The sequence below is a fragment of the Haematobia irritans genome, chromosome 2 (assembly GCF_050003625.1).
Source record: "Haematobia irritans isolate KBUSLIRL chromosome 2, ASM5000362v1, whole genome shotgun sequence".
Classification (NCBI taxonomy): Eukaryota; Metazoa; Arthropoda; class Insecta; order Diptera; family Muscidae; genus Haematobia; species Haematobia irritans.
Window position 1 is genome coordinate 77,755,297 of NC_134398.1, and position 21,347 is coordinate 77,776,643.

The window sequence follows — 21,347 nt, forward strand, 5'->3', positions numbered from 1 at the left end:
AACATAACAACTTCTATTCTTAAGGTATGAATCAAACCAATTAAGAATGCTTGAATGTACCCCCATCTTAAACAATTTTAACAAAATAATGGAATGAGACACTCGGTCAAAAGCCTTAGAAAGATCGAAATAGATGGTGTCAACTTGACACCCCTTTTCGAATTTTGAAATACAATAATTTGTAAAACTCAAAAGATTGGTTACAGTTGAACGTTTTTTAATAAAACCATGCTGCATTTCCGATAAAAAAGGAACAACAGTCGCAAAAAAATATTTGTAAACAATATGTTCAAACAATTTTGAAACATTTGAGAGTTTAGAAATCGGTCTATAATTGCTAATATCACTCTTAGAGCCAGATTTATGAATTGGAGTAATGGACGAGTATTTCCAGCAATCTAAAAATTTACCTAATTTAAGTGACAAGTTAAAAATGTAAGCCAATGGCTGACAAACAGACATACTACATTTCTTTAGCAGTAGGCTACAAAGGCCATCATTATCGGGCTTAGTATTCTCAGAAAGATCAGACAAACCAGAAATTACATCACTCTCACATATAGCTAAATTACCCCAATCGATAATATGGTTTACACTATTTAAAACACTCTCATCAATTCCATCATTAATACACTGAAAATTGGAGAAAAAATAGTCAGCAAACAAATCTACTTGGTCTTTGGGAGTCACAGCTCTCTTATCACCAAGAAACATTACAGAAGGGTAATCACTAGAACTTTTCTTAGAATTAATATAATTCCAAAAAGACTTAGGATTATCACATATTCTTCTTTCAAAGCTAAGCACATACTGCTTATAAAGAAATTTATTTAGATGAGAAAATTCTCTTGAAAAATGTTCATACATTCGTTTGTTTTCGGCAGAATTATTATTCCTATACATTTTATGATATTTATTTCTTTTGTTTTTTAACTTCTTTAAACCTTGTGTATACCAAGGTAGTTTGTATACCTTGGGCCTTAAGCGTGGAATATTCGCAAAACAAATACTATTTATATGCTGAACGAAAATATTATAGCAATCTTGAAGAGATTTACCATAAAATAAATCAATCCAACTAATACGAGAAATGAGCTCATTAAGTAAATCGAAATTACAGTGATTAAAATCCAACTTATCAGTAACATCATTAGCTTTAGGAAAAGAATAAAATTCTAATTTAATGCTTAATGTCACATGATGCAATCCTGGAGAACTTATTGGATATGAGTATTTATCAATTAAAAAATTCAAATTTTTAGAAATAAAAATAAGATCTAAAAACCTATTCAAATCATTTGCATATGAATTAATTTGAACTAAATCCAAACCCGAAAGCGCATCAATAAAATTGATTTCACATTCTTTGTTGACATTATTTGCATATAAGTAGTTACAAAAATTGCTATTCGACCAAATTAAATTATTTAAATTAAAATCGCCTAGAATAATACATGCATCAACATCATTTTGCGGACATAATTCAATAATATTTTGTACATGAGCATTGTAAAGATCAACCTTACTATTAGGTGGAATATATGATGCAAATATGAACAAGAAACCAGCACTACCAGTAATCCGAACACACAGTTGATCCAAGAGTGAGTCGCTATTGGGTAGTTGTACTAACATAGGCTTTAAATTTCTGTTAACAGCTATTAATACACCTCCCCCACGGGAAAGTCCAGTTTTAAAAGAATCACGATCTTTTCGAAAGACATTATATATATCTGTATTAAAAAATTCGCCATCATAGAAGTCTCCATTTAGCCAGGTCTCAACAAACACAAAAACGTCGAAATCCATCTGAGAAGTTAGCATAAATACACCAGATGATTTTGTTCTCATACCGGACAAATTTTGATAATAAAAAGAAATTGAACGATGAGCGCTAGTATCATTTACGTTAGCTCTTGGTTCTGAGGGCCTTTTAGAAAATTATGAAATGGACGCACTTTCACATTAGACGGCCAAACAGCTGGTTTAAATAAATCTTTATAAAATTCTTGGGAGACACCCAACTTGAAGTTAATACTTTTCATAAGCTGTAAATTTGCATCTCTCTTTACCAGTTTATAGCACAACAAATCATTTTTAGATATATTCATGTGTTTCTCAACATAAGAAACAATTTGATCCTCAGTTACAGTTGGTTTAAAAGAAGACAAGTGAACCCATTTTTTCCAAGACACTACATCAAGTTCATCATTAGCATCAACTCCAATAATGGCATTATTTTGCTTTTGCTTTCGCTTTGCTTTCGGAAGATTCTTCAAGCTCAACATCATTCTCTTTAGCCGTATCCCCAATTTTTTGTATTTCACTTTCTACGTCTATTTTCTCGTCATTTTCAATTTATTTAGGTTTTGTGGTGATATGAACGTTTATTTCATTTCCTTTTTCCACTGTTCCAGTAAAGCGCACATCCCGTGAAATGTGTATTTTACAATTACTGTCCATCATTCTGTAAGCTTTTGCATTCGGGTCATACCCAACAAAAATTAATTTGATTGGTTTTTCGGATAATTTTGTCCTTTTTATTTTAGGAATATGGACAAACCCTGGTTCACCAAATATCCGCAAATGATTTAATGATGGGATTTTACCATAGAGCTTTTCAAAAGGTGTCGTTGATGTTGCTCTAGTGATGATTCTGTTTTGCAAGTAATTTGCAGTAAAAACCGCTTCTCCCCAAAGCTTGTTTGGTAACTTTGCTTCTGCGATCATGCACCTTGTCATTTCAATCAGTGAGCGATTTTTCCGCTTGGAAACACCATTTTGCTCGGGACTGTAGCCTGCAGTATATTGTGCTTGAATTCCTTCAGATTCAAGAAACTGAACAATTTCTTTGTTCATATACTCTTTACCTCTATCTGAACGAAATATTTTGGTGTGTTTTGACTTGAAAAACGAAGTTTTTAGTTTGTCTTTAACTTCAGATTTGTGCTTTAACAAATATATTTTACAGTATCTGCTCCAATCATCTATAAATGTTAACACATAAAGATTTCCACTAGGTGTTGGATGCTCCATAGGACCGCATAAATCTGTGTATACCAAGTCGAAAATTCTTTTAGAGCTGATTTCATTCTTTTTTGGAAATGTCATTCGCGTTGATTTTCCAATTTGACACATTTCGCAGACTTTGTCTTGATTGTTGCAATTTTGAATCCTAAAATCTCGAACAACATTTTTGGAAGCTATGAATTTAATAGCATCAATGCTACACAGAAAAAAATTTCACGAAAATTTTTCAATTAAAATTTTAATTGAGTTTTAAAAAATATTCAATTAAAAATTTAATAGATTCCACAAATTTTTTAATTGATACAAAAATCATTCACAAAAATTAATAGTATCAATTAATTTTTTAATTGGATCAATTAAATTTTTAATTGACCTTCAATTAATTTTTTAATTGATACTATCATTTCCGTGATTGAAGACATTTCAATTAAAACATTAATTAGATCAATTAATTTCGTGATTGAATCAGAATTTTTTTTTTGTGTGTACGGTGTCCAAGAATTTTGTGACAGTAGTGTATGCACTTTTTATCGCAAATTTCGACCGAGTTTACTCTTTCTTGGTATTTGCGTATTTGCATACGTATAAACCTGATTCTGATTTAGCTGTCAACACCACGTTACCGTCTTTCTTTATAATACAACTGTTTTTCTGAAAATTAACTTCACAGCCTTTTTCGGTCAACTTTTTCACTGAGATTATATTTATAAAATTATCTGATAAGAAAATTTTATTTTTTATTTTATTAAACTTCTAAAGTTGAAAAAATGTACAGAATGAAAATTTATTTTTTAGTTGTCACAATTCTTATTTGAAAACCTACTCGATTTTTAACCAAGTAGTATGTGGGTTCCCCACAGTATTCCCCCTCCAATGAAGTTGAAAGTGGTTAACCTATTTGGACTGACTCACAACTATTTGGGATATATGCAGGCTTGACTCGATCGATTGAAATTGTTTTTTCTTTGCTCAAAATTAAGAATGGACCTTTGTAAGGAGGCTGTAGCGCTTTTTTCACACCATCTTCACGAATAAAGACATGTTTACATGAGTTTAGATCTTTGTGGATGAAAATTGTATTAGACGATTTGAATTTAATGTCTTTGGGTTGTAGTTCTTGCATGTCTGTTTTTAATTGTAATATGAATTCATTCGTTGGCCTCGTGTCCAACGTTGGTACCAACAAATCTCCTGGGATTCTCACAGTTTCTCCGTAAACAAGATCTGAGGGCGTACAGTCGTCTTCACTTCCTAAACAAGTACGTAATCCAAGTAAAATCGTCGGTAACACATTCATCCAATTGGTTGTATTATGACACATTATTGCGGCTTTTAAAATTCTGTGGAATCGTTCTACCATTCCATTAGCGCAAGGGTGATATGGGGTGGTACGAATTCTTTCGCAACCTAGTAGATTCATTAGTTCCTTAAAGATACGAGATTCGAATTGTCGTCCTTGGTCCGTAGTAATACGTTCTGGTATTCCAAATCTAGCAATCCAGCCTGCGTAGAAAGTTCTGGCAACGGTTTCTGCTCGTACGTCTGGCATTGGCAACGCTTCTGGCCATCTTGAAAAACGATCTATACATGTAAGTATATATGACATTCCACATGATGAAGGCAATGGACCAACGATGTCAATATGAATATGAGCGAAACGAGAAGTGGTTTTAGGGAAAATACCTGGTTGACTTCGTGTATGCCGATGTATTTTGGAACGTTGACATGCCAAACATTGTTGAACCCACGATTTTATTTGTTTTTTCATATTCAGCCATACGAATCGTTTCTTTATCATAGCAATTGTCGATTTAACACCTGCGTGTGACAAGTTGTGAATGGAATCGAAAATTGCACGGCGTAGGTCCTTTGGGACATATGGTCTGGCGTTATCGCAAGAAAAATCACAGTAAATATTCTTTTTATCTGAAGGAATTGGAACCGGTTTCAGGACTAAGGAGGTTGACTGGCTATCCTTGAGGAGTTGTTGTAACTCTGAGTCAGTTCCTTGACTTTCAGATAATTTTTCTAAGTCTATAGGCGATGGAAGGTTGATTGTAGCTACTCTCGATAGTGTGTCCGCTACTATGTTTTCTTTTCCTTTTATGTGCCTTACATCAGAAGTGAATTGGGCTAGAAAATCCAATTTACGGACCTGTCGAGGGGAGGCATTGTCTGAGGATTTCGTTAAGGCGAAAGTGAGTGGTTTGTGGTCGGTAAATATTATGAATTCACGGCCTTCCAGCATGTAGCGATAATATTTTACAACGGTGTACGCGGCCAGCAATTCTCTATCGTATGTTGAATACTTTTTTTGAGTTTTGGTTAACTTACGTGAAAAAAAGCTTAATGGCTTCCAGCCATTTGATGTAAGTTGTTGTAATACGCCACCTATAGCTGTTTCAGAAGCGTCTACCATTACGCAAATTTTGGAGTTTTCTGAGGGAAATGTAAGTGTTGTGCAATTCGCTAAATCTTGTTTGCATTTTTCGAATGCTGATTTTAATAAATCTGACCATTTGATGGGTGTTCTATCATTCTTTTTGTTTCCTTTTTGGAGTTCTATTAAAGGAATTTGTGTTTCTGCTGCATTTGGGATAAATCTTCTATAAAAGTTTACCATAGCGAGAAATCTTCTAAGATCCTTGACATTTTGTGGTAGTGGATAATCACGAATTGCCTTTATTTTGTCGGACAGTGGTCGGATGCCTTTAGCAGAAACTAGATGTCCCAGAAACTCAATTTGTTGTGACCCGAAAATGCATTTATCGACATTGATAACGACGCCGAAGTCATTTAGTCGTTGAAATAAAATCTCTATATGTTTTAGGTGTTCTTGTTTGCTGTTTGATGCTACGAGTATATCATCCAAATATGCAAAACAAAAATCCAGTTCTTCTAAGACTTGGTGCATAAACCGCTGAAAAGTCTGAGCAGCATTTCTGAGGCCAAACGTCATGAACATGAACTCAAACAACCCGAATGGTGTTATTATTGCTGTTTTTGGAATATCCTCTGGTGCCACTGGTATTTGATTGTACGCCCGAACTAGGTATATTTTGGAACCATATGTAGTGGACTAGACCAACAACTTTTTGAAGGACGACAAAGTCCTTGTTCCATCATAAACTTGAACTCTTTTTTTGCGATGTCAAGTTTATCTGGTGGTAGGCGGCGGGGTTTACTTGCAACTGGGCAACCTTTAGTTTCAATAACATGTTGAAGTGAGTGTTTGACGTTCTTTGTAGAAGTTGGGTTTGTTAGATCAGGGAATTTTGACATGATTTCGTGATATGGCGATGAGTTTATAAGCGTCCTTACTTCGGAATACGAGGATAAATTTAGCAGCTTACCAATAATTTCAAATTGTTGTTCCTTATTAGTCAATTTTTTTCTTTTTAGATCAATGGTCAGACCAAAATATTTTAAAAAATCTGCGCCGATAATGGGATGACTAACGTCGGCAACAATGAATTTCCACGTAAAATTCTTTTTGAGACCGAACGTAGGACTCAAAACAATATCTCCATACGTTGTAATTGCCGTTCCATTTGCTGCGAAAAGTTTGAATTTTGATGATTTGGGATTTTTTAAAAATGACGTTGGTACTACTGAAATGTTGGCTCCAGTATCAATTAGAAACTTTTGTTTCAGTGTTTTATCAAAAACAAAAAGGCGGCTTGTTGAAGGTCGCCGATTACTAGCTCCGCTTAGTGACCGGCTTCTGCGTTTCCCGTATTATTTTGAAAACTGCAAGGCTGTTTGCATTTACGAGCATTAATACCGAATCTTTGGTGATAATAGCAGTATCGTGATGATTCTCTACCCTCTACTCGTGATGTGTTTTTACTCGTTGAAATTTGATTGGATTTCAGCTCTCTTACCATCGTAGTTAATTCCGATATTTGTCTTTTCAGAGTTTCTATCTGACTAGATGTTTGTCTAGTAACGATTGACTCGGAAAAGCTAGGGGTTTCGGCGATTCTGTCGGCTAGTTTTGAGAGTTCTTCGAGTGAAGTCGGTGATGCTATGAGTGTAGCCTGTAAGTGTGATGGGAGCCGATTTAACCAAAGTGTTTTTAAAAATTCGTCCGATACGTCATTTTTAGCAAGGTTACGCATTTCACGTAGCATTTGGGAGGGTTTTTGTCGCCAAATTCTGTACTCGTTAAAAGTTCTTGGATTCTTTGTTCTTCTGATATGGCAAAATAATCAATCAGACGTTTTTTAATCTGTTGGTATCCATTTTCCGGTTGATTTAAAACAATGTCACTAATTATTGTTAAGATCTCTTGGTCCATTTCAGCGATAGCGTTGAACATTTTGGCTGATTCAGTTGTGATGCCATGTTGTGTAAATTGGGCCTCGGCGAGAACAAACCAAAGAGGAGCATTAAGTTTCCAAAATTTTGGTAGTTTTACAGCGCTCATTGTTGGGGTTGTTGTGAGGAATTGAACGTTGGGTACTGATCCGTTTGGTACCGTTGGTCCAGATGATGATCTTGTTGTTCTTCGTGACATTTGAAAACGTTCGGGGTCACCAATTATAAAATTATCTGATAAGAACATTTTATTTTTTATTTTATTAAACTTCTAAAGTTGAAAAAATGTACAGAATGAAAATTTATTTTTTAGTTGTCACAATTCTTATTTGAAAACCTACTCGATTTTTAACCAAGTAGTATGTGGGTTCCCCACATATTCATGTTTATTTGTGGAACGAATAATACATTTTCAAAAGTAACTGTATTGTATTCGTTTTCCTTCCTTTTGAAATTCATTTTTACTGTGCCTTCTCCGCATGAAACCACCTTTTCATCATTTGCTGTTATTATCTCTCTCTTTTGGTCTTTACTTAATCTCACAAACACACTCTCTTCATTGCAAATATGACAAGAAGCTCCTGAGTCGATTATCCATTTAGCGGTGTTATCGGTAGCAACTAGACAAAAATGGGCGTTTGCTGTATTTGTTTTGTTTCTTCCACGAAAATGTTCATGATTCACGCGTGAATCGTGAGTCATGCTGATGGCAACGTGAGTGCGATTAACAACACAAATGTCGTGCGTGAGTCACGAAACTAATTTCTTCGTGAGTGTGCGTGAGTAAAAAATGTCCCGACCACGGACATAAAACCCTTACGAATTGAATTCATTTAAAGCTTTAATGGCACCTGGTACGTTAAGAGTTTAATAATGCTCTCGATTTTAATTCTGCTCATGTTTTCAGACAAGTCTCTAAGGTAAATTACTCATAAAATTATTCGTGAGTCACGGTATTTTGCGTGAGTCATGGTATTTTCGTGCGTGAGTACAAATTTTCTTTTCGTGAGTGTGCGTGAGTCTTACCAAACAATATCGTGTGTGAGTGTGTGTGAGTAAGATTTTTCCGTCGTGAGTGTGCGTGAGCGTGATTAAAACATTACTCACGTGCACACCTCTAGTTTCAGGGTATATTACTTAATTTACGGATTATATCTCACTTTTGTCATGAAACAAGCTATCGACTTGAAACTTGGCACAAGTAGTTGTTATTTATGTATCGAATGGTAATGCAAATGGGCCATATCGGACTACTAAGCCTCCATATAAATTTAGGCTCCATATAAATCGATCCCCAGATTTGAGTTGCGGAGCCTCTTCGAGCTAATTTCATCAGATCTTGTTGAAATTTGGAATATGGTGTTAGTATATGGCCTAGCGGAGCCTCTCGGAGCGGCAAATTTCATCCGATACGGTAGAAATTTGGTACTCCATCCCTAAAATTTTCGCAAATATTGGTCCACATCGGTCCATCATTATACAAAAACCGATCCCCACATTTGGCTTGCGGAACCACTCAGAGGGGCCAATTTCATCCGATCCCGCTGAGCAGCCCCCAACAATTGCGCAAAAATTGGCCCATAATTATATAAAGGCTCCATATAAACCGATCTACAGATTTGATTTCCTAGGCTTTCTAGAGGTACAAATTTCATCCGATCCGGTTGAAATTTGGTGCATTGTTGTTGTAACAGTTTTTAATGCAATTTCATCCATTTTGTTCTATGCTTTTGTGATTTGCATTTTGTGAACTCTGCGACAAGGGTGGGGTGCGTCCAGAGTGATCTGGTGGTAAGTCGGGTAGGTTTACCTGGGCAAGCGAAAAGGTGGCGAGTGTCATGTGACCCTTGGTTACAGATGGGACACACGTCAGCTACGCTTCTATCAATCATTGATAAGTAGGAATTGAGGCGGCTGCACTTGCCTGATCTATATTGTACTTGTCTGCCGTGGCAGGTCTCTTTCCTCCGGTGCTATCGGCGGTGGTCGGACTCCGAGAACAGGATTAACTTTGTAGCTCCTCACCGCTTCAGCTACAGAATCCTCATGAATCCTGTTCAGACCTGTCTGATATGCTGCCTGATCTAGAAGCTCACTTTTGTAACGCTGGATCTCGCGCTCTAGAAGGTTAAGAGCAACCCTTACATTCCTGGGAGGAGGTTGTCTATCCACAAGATGGTGATTTGGATGACAACTTCGATAGCAACCCAAGAGGTACAGCTTTGACAACATGTAATTGTGTCGACGCACCGGGATGCTCTTGGTCTCCGCATAAAAGTGATCCAGGGGTGTACTGCGGAGACATCCTGTTGCAGTTCTAAGAGCAGCGTTCTGACAGGTTTAGATGTTATTCCACTGCGTGTCACTTGTTTGAGGTGTCCACACTGGCGCTGTATAGTTTACCACTGACCGGCCAATTGCCTTATAAGTAGTCTTTGTCCCCACCCCAAGTGCTGCCGTCTAGCGACTTGAGGACCTTGTTTCTACCGCGGAGCATGTTACAAATTGCAGTGGCATGGGCAAACGACTTAAACAGGCTGTCGAATGTTACCCCGAGTATCTTGGGGTAGTTTACTGTCGGAATTATTTCGCCATCGACTCTAACATTCAACTACCTACGTACTTCCGCCGTCCATGTAGTGAACACACACAAAAAAATTTTTTTCTGACTCAATCACGAAATTAATTGATCCAATTAATTTTTTAATTGAAATGTCTTCAATCACAGAAATGATAGTATCAATTAAAAAATTAATTGACAGTCAATTAAAAAATTAATTGATCCAATTAAATATCTAATTGATACTATTAATTTGGGTGATTGATTTTTATTTCAATTAAAAAATTTGTTGAATCAATTAAATTTTTAATTGAATATTTTTTAAAACTCAATTAAGATTTTAATTGGAAAAATTTTCGTGAAATTTTTTTCTGTGCAGTGTGGCTGAGGATTTGGTGGCAGATATCCTCAAATTCCTAGCAGTGAAATAACTGGTAAGATCAGCAATGTAGACGTTTAAACGATCGCATACGTCATCAACAATGGGCCCGGATGCCATGATTGTACAGTCGTCCGCATATGATACAATCTCGACGCCGTCAGGAGGGGGTGGAATCGAGGACAGGTAGAGATTAAACAGTGCCGGAGATATCACCCCACCATGGGGAACTCCCTGTTTAACTCTACGGGGTTTCGACTTTTTGTCCCTGAATTCCACGTACGACTGGCGTCCGCACATATAATTCAGCACCCAACGCTTCGTTCCTGCCGGCAGGGACGTATTCTCGATGTCCTCGAATAATATGGCATGGTTGACCGTATCGAATGCTTTCGATAGGTCAAGCGCCACAAGCACCGTCCTATGACACGGCTTGAGCTGATTAAGTTCATTATTAATATGTGTCGAAATGGCATGCAAGGCTGTCGTCGTACTATGTACCTTACGGGGAGGAGTAGTTGTTACGATTTTAAAACACGCTTGCTTGTCGTTGGAAAAATTTCTGACAACTCTAATTTTATTTAAAAGAAAATGTATAACAGAGAAAACAAAATTTCAAAGCCTACTGTTTTTTTAATACATACAAGTTATATAGCAAAAAGTACATTTTCATATAATATAAATAAATTATCCCAACACTTCCACTATTTATTTATATTCTTCGTTTATTAATATTCAATTTGTCTTTTATGGTGTTGAATCGTTGCTTCTTTAAAGGCTTGGTGAAAATATCTGCCAATTGATCTGCTGTTGGGACGTATGTCAACTCAAAGAACTTGCTTTCATATACCTCGCGTATATAGTGGTATTTAACCTCAATATGCTTTGTTCTCTTGTGAAATTGTGAATTCTTTACTAGATTTATTGAACTTTGATTGTCCAAGTACATTGTTGGTATAGAAATTTCCTGATTCGTTATGAGTTCTTCCAATAGTCTCTGTAACCATTTTAGTTCTTTCACGCCCTCACAAGCTGCAACGTACTCCGCCTCAGTAGTTGAGAGAGAAACTGTCGATTGTTTACGAGAAAACCATGATACTGGTCCCCCTGCAAGCGTTACAACATATCCACTTGTGGAATGTCTACTTTCCAGGTCGCCTGCAAAATCAGAATCAGTATAACATTTCAACAAAACGTCGTTTTCTTTTTTGAAAAATATTCCTTCACTTGATGTTCCACTCAAATATTTGAAAATTCTTTTAACTGCTGTAACATGTTGTTCTGTAAAAGAATCCAAGAAACGGCTTAAATACGAAATAGCGAAAGCAATATCAGGTCTCGACACTAAGCCCAAATACATTAATGAACCAATTGCTTCTCGATATGGAAACCTAATTGTTTTTTCAGTTTTACCTGGAATCAAACTTTCCTCTATGGGTGTACTTACTGGTTTTGCATATTCCATATTAAATTTTCGCAACAACTTCTTAGTATACGACGACTGCGAAATGTGTATCTCATTTGGTTCTTGAACTATTTCCATTCCCAAATAATATAATGTGTCAACCTTTTTTACTTCAAATGCATTCTGAAGATATTTAATGAAAATTTCACAAATCTCAGCTGATTCCGCTGCTACAAGTCCATCGTCAATATAAATGGTCACAATTATCATTTTATCTTTTACGCATCCTATAAAAACGCAGTCATCGGCAGTACTTGTTTTAAAATTGATTTTTTTTTAATATTTCAGTAAAATGCTTATTCCAGCATCTCGAAGCTTGTTTAAGTCCATATAAACTTTTTTGTAATTTGCATACTTTCTCTGATCCATCTTCATATCCAACTGGCTGTTGCATGTATATTTCCTCCTCAAGTTTACCATACAAGAATGCAGTTTTTATGTCAAATTGTTGGAGGTGATAATTATACATACTTGACAAAGCCAAAATTACTCTCGATGTAAACTTTGCGACTGGGCTAAAAGTTTCCTCATAGTCTTGACCGAATTTTTGAGTAAACCCTCGTACAACTAATCGAGCCTTGAAACGTACACTTGAATTATCCTTATTCTTCTTTATTTTATATACCCATTTATTTGATATAGCATTTTTTCCAGTCGGCAGTTCAACTAGTTTCCATGTCTCATTTTTTATGAGAGAGTTGTACTCTTCATCCATAGCTTCCTTCCACTGGACACTATTTTTACTTGAAACTGCTTCATCATAGGTGGTGGGTTCGTCATTATCGTCTATAAATGCATAAAACACATCATCAATTTCCTCTAATGCTCTCGGCCGCAGGTTATAACGATTTTGTTTATTGTTTGTTGTTGCTTGTTGGCTTAATTCTTGTGGAACTTCCTGATGAGATTCAAAGTTGTTGCCATTTTGAACTCTTTTTTTCCGGTGAGATTGGTCCAACATCCAAATTTTTCTCTGATTTATCATCACTTTCACGTTCTTTAGTCAATTTTATATTGACTTCATTTTCATTATTCCAATCCCTGTTTGGAATACAAATATTCTCTTCGTCCTTTATTATCATATTTCTCGATATTTCCATATATTTTTCATTTGGTATCCATATACGATATCCCTTGCAATTTTCTTCGTATCCCACAAATATTCCCTTTTTAGACTTTGCATTTAACTTACGCCGTTTTTCATTTGGGATATGAACATAAGCAGTCGAACCAAAAACATGTAAGCCATTAATTTCAGGAGTTTTTTCGAACCATAATTCATACGGAACATTTTCTTTGTTAGGGCTTGAACCAGTTCTATTAAGCGTATAGGCAACGTTATTGACAGCTTCACCCCAATACTTTAGTGATAACTCTTTGCTGTGAATCATTGATCTAGCCGCTTCAATAATCGTCCTCATGTCTCTTTCAGCTCGACCATTTTGTTCCGGCGTATAGGGGTTTGTTCTTTGATGTATAACTTTATAAGTACGTAATATTTCACATACCTGTTTATTTACAAATTCGGATCCATTGTCAGAACGAATTGTGCGAACCTTTTTTCCTGTTTCTGTTTCCACTGTATCCAAATACTTCCTTAAGGCTTCTGAAATATCAGACTTTTAATTTTAGGCAATAAACGTGACGATAATTCGAACAATCATCTCTGAACAGCAACATATACCGAGAGCCTCCTAGAGATACCTCTTGCATAGGGCCACACAGATCCGTGTGAACTAGTTCACCAGGCTGACTAGCTCTTTTTAGGCTATCTTCAAATGAGTTTCGGTGCTGCTTACCCATTACACAGCCTTCACAAAAGAAATCAGAGCCTGCGCAATTAATATTATATTTCTTTAAAATTGCTTTTACGTGTTCCTTTCCTTGATGACACAGCTTTTCATGCCAAATACGCAAATTATTTTGCTGTTCACCCGCATAAGCCTCCCCATTAGCAGGAGTTTTCACCTTTATTATCAACTCAAAGAGTTTGGACTGCTTTCTAATTCCTTTCAATACCACCTTTCCATTGTGCTTAATTGTGCATTGAATTCCTTCTGCGTGCATTGAAAACCCTTTTTCAAGGCATGTATTCGATGAAAATAAATTTAATTTAATATCTGGGACATACAAAACATTTTGAATATACTTCGGATTCCAGACATTTCCATCGAAAGCCTCAATAAAAATGTCACCTTTTCCGTAGGCAGGAATCACGGAACCATTACCAATTCGTATATTCTTTGGTATTTCAAACGTCACATAATTTTTAAACCAACCCAAATGCTTACACATATGGTCGCTTGCCCCTGAATCCACAAACCATTTTTCGCTTTCATCAGATGTTACAAGCATCACTTCGTTTATGAAAGCAGAACCATCGTTTTGTGGCTTCCACCGTTTTTGTACTGGGCAGTCTTTCTTCCAATGTCCTGGCTTACCACAATGAAAACAGTTTCCTTTCTTAGCAACTTTTGACTCAAAATATTTCCTGTCATTCTGTTTTTTCTGGCCATGTTTTGCAACAAATGCTTCTGACTGTTCTGTTTGAATACCCAATCTGCATTCTTCCATGTAGAGACGACTTGAAAGATTTTTTAAAGTCCGCTCACCTTTTTCTGTTGATTCCCACGATGAGAAGAAGTGCCTGTATTCATCCGGTAGAGTCATCAGTATTTTTGTAATCAGCATATTTTCCGTAATTTGTTCACCTAAATCACCTAACTGTTTTGCTATTTTTTGTAATTTTGATATGTGTACTGAAATGCTGTCCCCAGAATCTTTTGAATATTGGAAAAATTGTTGTTGCAATAGATGAATTGATGTTGCCGACTTTTGTTCATAAACGCTCTCCAATACAGACCACATTTCGGCTGCAGTTTCACAATTAATAATATGCATCATCGGTTCCTCTTCCATAGAGACAACGATAAGCTTTTGAGCCTTGGCATCTCTTGCTTTCCACATGCGTAATTCATTTACTGATTCAATAGAAGGCTGCTGCGAAGACCCGTCCACAATTGACCATAAATCACTGGCACGTAAAATTACTCTCATTTGAAACTTCCACAGCGTCCAACCTTCCACTCCATTCAATTTGGAAATCTTGAAGTCCTCCATTATTAAGAGATTCTGCAATTCATTTAGTGGTTTTCAAGCAAATTCTCTTTTAAATACTGGTGTCTGGGCCTATAACCTGTTACGATATTTAAAACACGCTTGCTTGTGGTTGGAAAAATTTCTGACAACTCTAATTTTATTTAAAAGAAAATGTATAACAGAGAAAACAAAATTTCAAAGCCTACTGTTTTTTTTTAATACATACAACAAGTTATACAGCACAAAGTACATTTTCATACAATATAAATAAATTATCCCAACAGTAGTGCCTCAAGTGTCTTGGCTACTGGCGAGAGAAGGGATATCGGTCTGTACGATTCACCTTTACTCGAATCTTTGCCTGGCTTCAGTAGTGGAATCACCCTACCCATCTCCCAGACATCGGGTATAATGAGTGATTCCAAGAGTCTGGTCAGGTACTCAACTCCTAGTATTCCCAGATGCTTCAGCATTAGCATTGAATTTTCGTCGGGGTCCAGCGCCTTGGATGGTTTCGCGCTGTTGATGACATTGGTACCTTCGGCTGTGGTAAATTGTGGTGTGTCATCGGCTCGGAGATCACGGAAGTGACGAATGGCTCTCCTTTTCGCTCTATCACTCTCGTCGTACTCGGCAAACAGTCGGTTGAATAATGTGTCGCATCTCTTCGGATCAGTCACAGTGACGTCGCCAAAGGCGACTGAAATCCCATCATCCCACATAGGGGGGTCGAGGGGGCTCTCACTGTTGACCACAATTTACCTGTTCCTGTGCCTAGGTTACATTGCTTCAGGTGCTCTAACCATGTGTTCCGCTTGTGCTCGTCGACTATCTTTCTAATCTCTAGATTCAGTTCCCTGATTCTAGGGTCAGCAGGGCTAGCACGACGGCGTTCATCACGCTCGTCTGCGAGTCCCGCCGCTTCAGCTGGGAAGTTGGGCCTCACTTGGGCAATTCGACCAGCTGGGATGAAGCGAGCGGCTGCTGCGTTGACGATGTCCCGGAACGCCCCCTGGGCAACATGAACATGAGAGGGGGACGGGAGCTCACTGAAGCGGCGATCTGTATATTCTCTGAAGCCTTCCCAGTTGGCTTTCTTTTGGTTTATAAACGTCCGGCGTTCAGAGGTTATGAAATCGGAGGGTCGGTTAATGGTGAGATTTATGGGGAGGTGGTCTGAACCCAATGACGGGTTGCCAGGAAACGTCATTTATCAGACCAGGCGATGCTAAGGATAAATCTGGCGAACTACTGCAATCACCCATAATTCTCGTGGGGGTCTTTTCGTTCACCGTGCAAAATGTGGAGTCATCTATCTGCTCTGCCAAAGCTATGCCTCTCTGGTCATTACCCAGGAGAGAATGCCAAAGTTCGTGGTGGGCATTAAAATCTCCTAGAACCAATCGGTTATTCCCGCACAACATCCACTCAATGTTTGGGCTGTAAACTGGAGCGCAACTACCAACCGGCAGTATGTACACATTGTATAGTTCTATCTCGGCAGCCCCAGACTTGACTGCTACCCCCATACGTTGTGTCAATGTATGGTCTCTCATAATAATGCAAAAATTGGTTCCACATCGGTTCATAATTATATATAGGCCCCATATAAACCGATCCCCAGATATGACTTCTTGAACCTCCTGGAAAAGCCGATTGAAATTTGGTACATGACGGCAGTCTACTAATCATGCAAAAATTGCTCCACATCGGTTCATAATAATAATAATAATAATAATACATATAGCCCCTATATGACTTCTGGAGCCTAATCGAGCAAATTTCACCCGATCCGGTTGAAACTTGGCTCTCTAATTACAGTGCCAAAATTTGTTCATAAACAGATCACTGAATTTGCTTATGTTTATGGTTATTAGGTTAGGTTAGGCATAGTGGCAGCCCGATATTTCAGGTTCACTTAGACTATTCAGTTCATTGTGATACCACAGTGGTGACTTCTTTCTTATCACTGAGTGCTGCCCTATTTTAAGTTCAATGACAAGGGACAAGGCCGAGTTCGAACCGGGTTCCACATTGCAGTGAAACCACTTAGAGAAGCTTTAAAACGCTCAGAAATGTCACCAGCATTACTGAGGTGGGATAATCCACCGCTGAAAAGCTCTTTGGTGTTTGGTCGAAACTGGGTTTGAGCCCAAGACCCTGTGTAAGGCGGGCATGCTAACCATTGCACCAAGATGCTTATTACTACGTAAAGAATTTTTCTATTAACAAAGAAAAGCAATATTAGCTAAATATTGTTAATATTATTTAATTGGCCTTGGCTTTGTATATTATATGAAATAAATGGAAAGGTCATCACGGAAGAAGGCACAAGTATTAAATAGCATTTTATTTATTTATTTAAATCATTTTACAACCAAGCCGAAATGGCCATATACGGGTTTTCAATTTATGAGCTTCTTATCTCCCGTAATATATACATGATCTACTATAAACTGTTCTCATATCAATGTGTGGAACACGATTCTATTTGCACCACAATGGACTTCCTTTTTTTAGTCGAGTCTGAACGATGTGCAGGTAGGGATTAGGAATTTGATTCATTTGCTTTAAATAGCAATAAAAATATTGCTATCACTATCATAAAAATATATTAGATTTCCTACTTACATAAAATTCTTCACCAGAAACGATATCGATAATAGAAATGGATGGGGGAATACAATACGCATCGGCTGCACTCGCTTATGATATTTTTTACGTTTACGAAAAATTTACGATCATGAATAATAGCAAAGACAAAATTCTAGACAATCAATGCTTCACCCTTTTTCCTTTCAAGTTTTAGCAAGATTTGATCAAAATATAATATTCGTAATATATATTTTTACGGTATTAATTTAGAGTTTAGTGGAAAACCCCAACATATTACCCACCTTAAGCTTGAAAAGGTTTATGAGTGTATTCTTCGAAAGGAAATAACTCTGGTTACCAGAACATTATTAACTATTAACTTATTGTAGTATCACAAAAACATAAAGCTAACTTCTTGAAGAAAATACGCAAAATAGTAGAATAATGAGCGATACAAAAATATACAAGAACAGCAATATCGCCTGTGGAACTCTTTACCTGCGACCATTCAATTCATTCGTAATGCTACTACATTCAAAAATGTTTTATATGAACATTTTTCTGCTTAATGCTAATATATACACACTTATCAATTCATTCTTTATTGCTAAATTAAAATTTCCATCGTTATTGTTAGAATTTTGTTGCTTATTTTAAAAAATCTGTTATTTAAAAGATCTTTGTATATCTTATAGTGTATGAATGAATAAATAATAATAAAAAAATAATATCTGTATTTGTTTTCAACATACCACTGTTTCTGTTGGCATTTTGTCATTAAACTGAAATGCAGATAGTGTCGGACTCAGAACACTTTCAGTACTTTCGCGTTCACCATTTCCTGTTTCCATAAGGCTTGTGCTATTGGCTTTCGGTTTCATATGAATATAGTATAAAGCTTGATTTTCGCTATCAAATTGTGCCCATGAAAAACTTTTAGCCAAACAGTCCGCTGTCAATATAGATGTATCCAGATACCAACCGTCATCGTTTGCAAAGTCTAATGTTAATGAGGCAGGATCTAGAGGTTTTATTGTACATGTATATTGAAGAATACCTAGAATGAAAATACCAATTTTGAAGGGTATTTATATTTTATATTTATGTGCATTTATTTTCGATCGCTTCTATACATTCGGTGAGGATAACATAAGCGTCTAGATTCGAACCATGGTGGATTAGAGTATAAAATGTTGAAAAACAACTATAAACTAAAAAGTATGAATATGAATATATTAATATATGCTTTATATTGTAAATATAAATCTCTCTTTAATGTCATAGCAAATAACAGCTTCCTCTGCACTCAGTAGGTTAAAGTGGTAGCCCGAATTTATTGTCAGGCTCACTTAGACTATTCAGTCCATTCAGTAGTGCATCACATAAAGAAATCTATAACATACGGTGACTATATACGGGTGGCTTTTGTGGATATTGAAGTTGCCTTTAATAGTACAAGAATTGATCGGCTAGTATAGGCGTAAAAGGAGAATGGTGTATGAGATTCTATTATGAAGTGGATGAAGGTAATGTTAATTCATGGGAACATAGAGGATGAATTGGCAAACTCCATAAGGAAGGATAAGACCATAAGGGGATTGCCACAAGTTAGTGTAATATGGCGCTTGCTATGGTTATTGACAGTAAACGAGTTTTAAATTGGGCTGATCAGTAAAGACATCAAGCATTCGGGTACGCGAGATCATGGATACGATCTCAGATGAGGCTCTATAGTATCTTTTGGACTGTACAGGAGGATGTGGATGCAAAGCTCCTGAATTTCATCACTATACTTGGGAGTTGTTTTCGACTCTAAACTGAACTGGATGGAAAAATATCCCAAACCGTCTAAAGAAGTCCTATGGGCCATTGTACTCCTTTTAAAAATTAATCGAGGAACGTTGAGGAATGGACTTCCCTTTTTAATTGGCTTTATACTGCGGTTACAAGACCTGTGGCTACATATGGCTGAGGAGGGGGGGTTCCGAAAGGTATCCTGTATATGTCTACCGATAGATCTAAAGTGGACGAAGGAACTGGTAGCGGCATTTATTGCAGTGAACTAGGAATGCAGTACCTTATTAATTTAAATTGCTTTATAATTCCATACCCACTAATATTTTTCCGATCTCTTTTTTTAATTTTTTTCATTAATTAAATTAAGTTTTTAATATTACTAATAACAAAAATAGAAGACTCTCACGCTAGAACGTGTAAAAATTCCGAATATGGCAATGTTTTGAAATTTGCTGAAGTTCGCTAACGTGAACTCTCTTGGTTTTAATTAGTTCATGTTACCGCGAGTGCACTGTATTGTTGAGCCGTGGCAAAATAAAAAAAAAAACTATCTTAAAAACATTGATTATGAAAATAGAGCACTGCAATATTTGAAATTTGATGGATAAAGTAAATCTATTCACGAGATTGTATGGCTATTAATGTTGGAGATTAGGGATTGTAAACAAAAATTCGACTTCATATACAAATGAATAACATTTTTGCATACATCGATACAAGATTTTAGATGATTCAACTAGATAGACCCTTGCAATCAATGGCGCCAAGGATAAAAAATCTATCTACAAAAGTTTAAAATTCTTGCAAAAATCTAGACCCAGTATTTATGCCGTACAACGTACGATTCATTCTACATACCTTGTTGGTCAGAGAGACTATAGCATCAAATTGCCACTATCTATGTATATAAATTGTTTGCTAATATTTAAAATGAGTTTTTTTGAAGTTGTCATGCTTAATTTTAACTTTAAATTTCCTGGCCTGCTGCCAAAATATTGCTTAAATTTGATTTTTCTCTTATAAAATAACATATATGATCTTACTTAATCCATGCGTTAGCACTAGAAGTTTATCTTGCCAAACTTTGTCAAACCGATTATCCGATCTCCACAAAAACTGCATCAATACTTGTCGCCGACTCGGCTGTTTGAGAACAGGTGTACATTTGTTGTCGGTTTTTTCCTTGTGAACTTCAACTATATAAGTGTAGTAATGCAGTGCAGATGACTTTGAATTTTCTTTCTCGCATTCGTCTTCATTCGCAAATGATTTCTTGGCAACGTAGGCTAGAAGACTCAATGAACTATTCACAGAGGCTTGCACAACTTCCAGACACTCGTCCAGTCTATGTAATATTCGTAGAGTTTTAGTTGTGGCATTAAAATGGCCAATACATGTCTCTTTCTCACTCGGAAAATTTTCAAATTGCCAGGAAGTTAGCATTGATCCATCTTGTTCCTGTCCCAGAACACGCCATTCAATTGATTTGTCTGCGAGGTATAGAAGAATAAAAATTGCGAGTTGAACAAGTGGCGATGACCAAATAATAAAAACAATGAGATGAAAGAAAGATCTTAGGGAATATGGGATGTTTAATAAGATATATTATTTAAAACCGATTGACATTTTAATACCTGTATACCCTTGGCTGACTAGTAAGCCACAAAAATTTGCGGCCAAATTCTCCTGTCGTAACATGTTTAAATATTTTATTTACTTTGTACCATAATTTTTTGTTGGTGTAGACAGGATGCCAATATTAGTGTTGGTAAGCGCTGCGTAGTTTACGTTGGGTATTGTTACAGATGGCTCTGAAAGACCGTAAACAAGAACATTAGAAATAACTCTGTTCGTGTACGTAATATGCCTGCCAACATTTTTTTTAAATTAGGTAGGTATTATGCGCCTGTAAATGGATCGATATAAATTATTATAAAAGATCTTAATTTCACATTTGATGCCAATTGAACTCTATATTTTAAATTTAAGGCAATGTCTGTTCTATGTTTAATAAATAAAATAATTATATAAATACCCATCACAATATGAACAGCTACCAACAGTCTTCAGTATATGTATTTATAGATAAGTAAAGAAAGTTC

General features: G+C 36.4%; 1 protein-coding gene across 3 annotated transcripts in view; it reads right to left on the bottom strand.

Moving 5' to 3' along the window:
* The window catches only part of pigeon (gamma-secretase activating protein pigeon), a 36,025-nt gene extending 15,006 nt beyond the window's left edge, over nt 1–21,019 (bottom strand). For 2 of the 3 annotated variants that reach the window (XM_075295365.1, XM_075295366.1), the window contains exons 1-3: nt 20,880–21,019; nt 20,289–20,735; nt 18,201–18,505 (exon numbers count right to left, since the gene is read on the bottom strand). In XM_075295365.1, coding sequence (XP_075151480.1) covers nt 18,201–18,505; nt 20,289–20,735; nt 20,880–20,943 — 816 coding nt within the window. In that variant the 5' untranslated portion in view covers nt 20,944–21,019. Of the gene's footprint in view, nt 1–18,200; nt 18,506–20,288; nt 20,819–20,879 lie in introns of all 3 variants that reach the window. The other variant, XM_075295368.1, reaches the window with a different exon arrangement.
* Between the last annotated feature and the right edge of the window lie 328 nt (nt 21,020–21,347).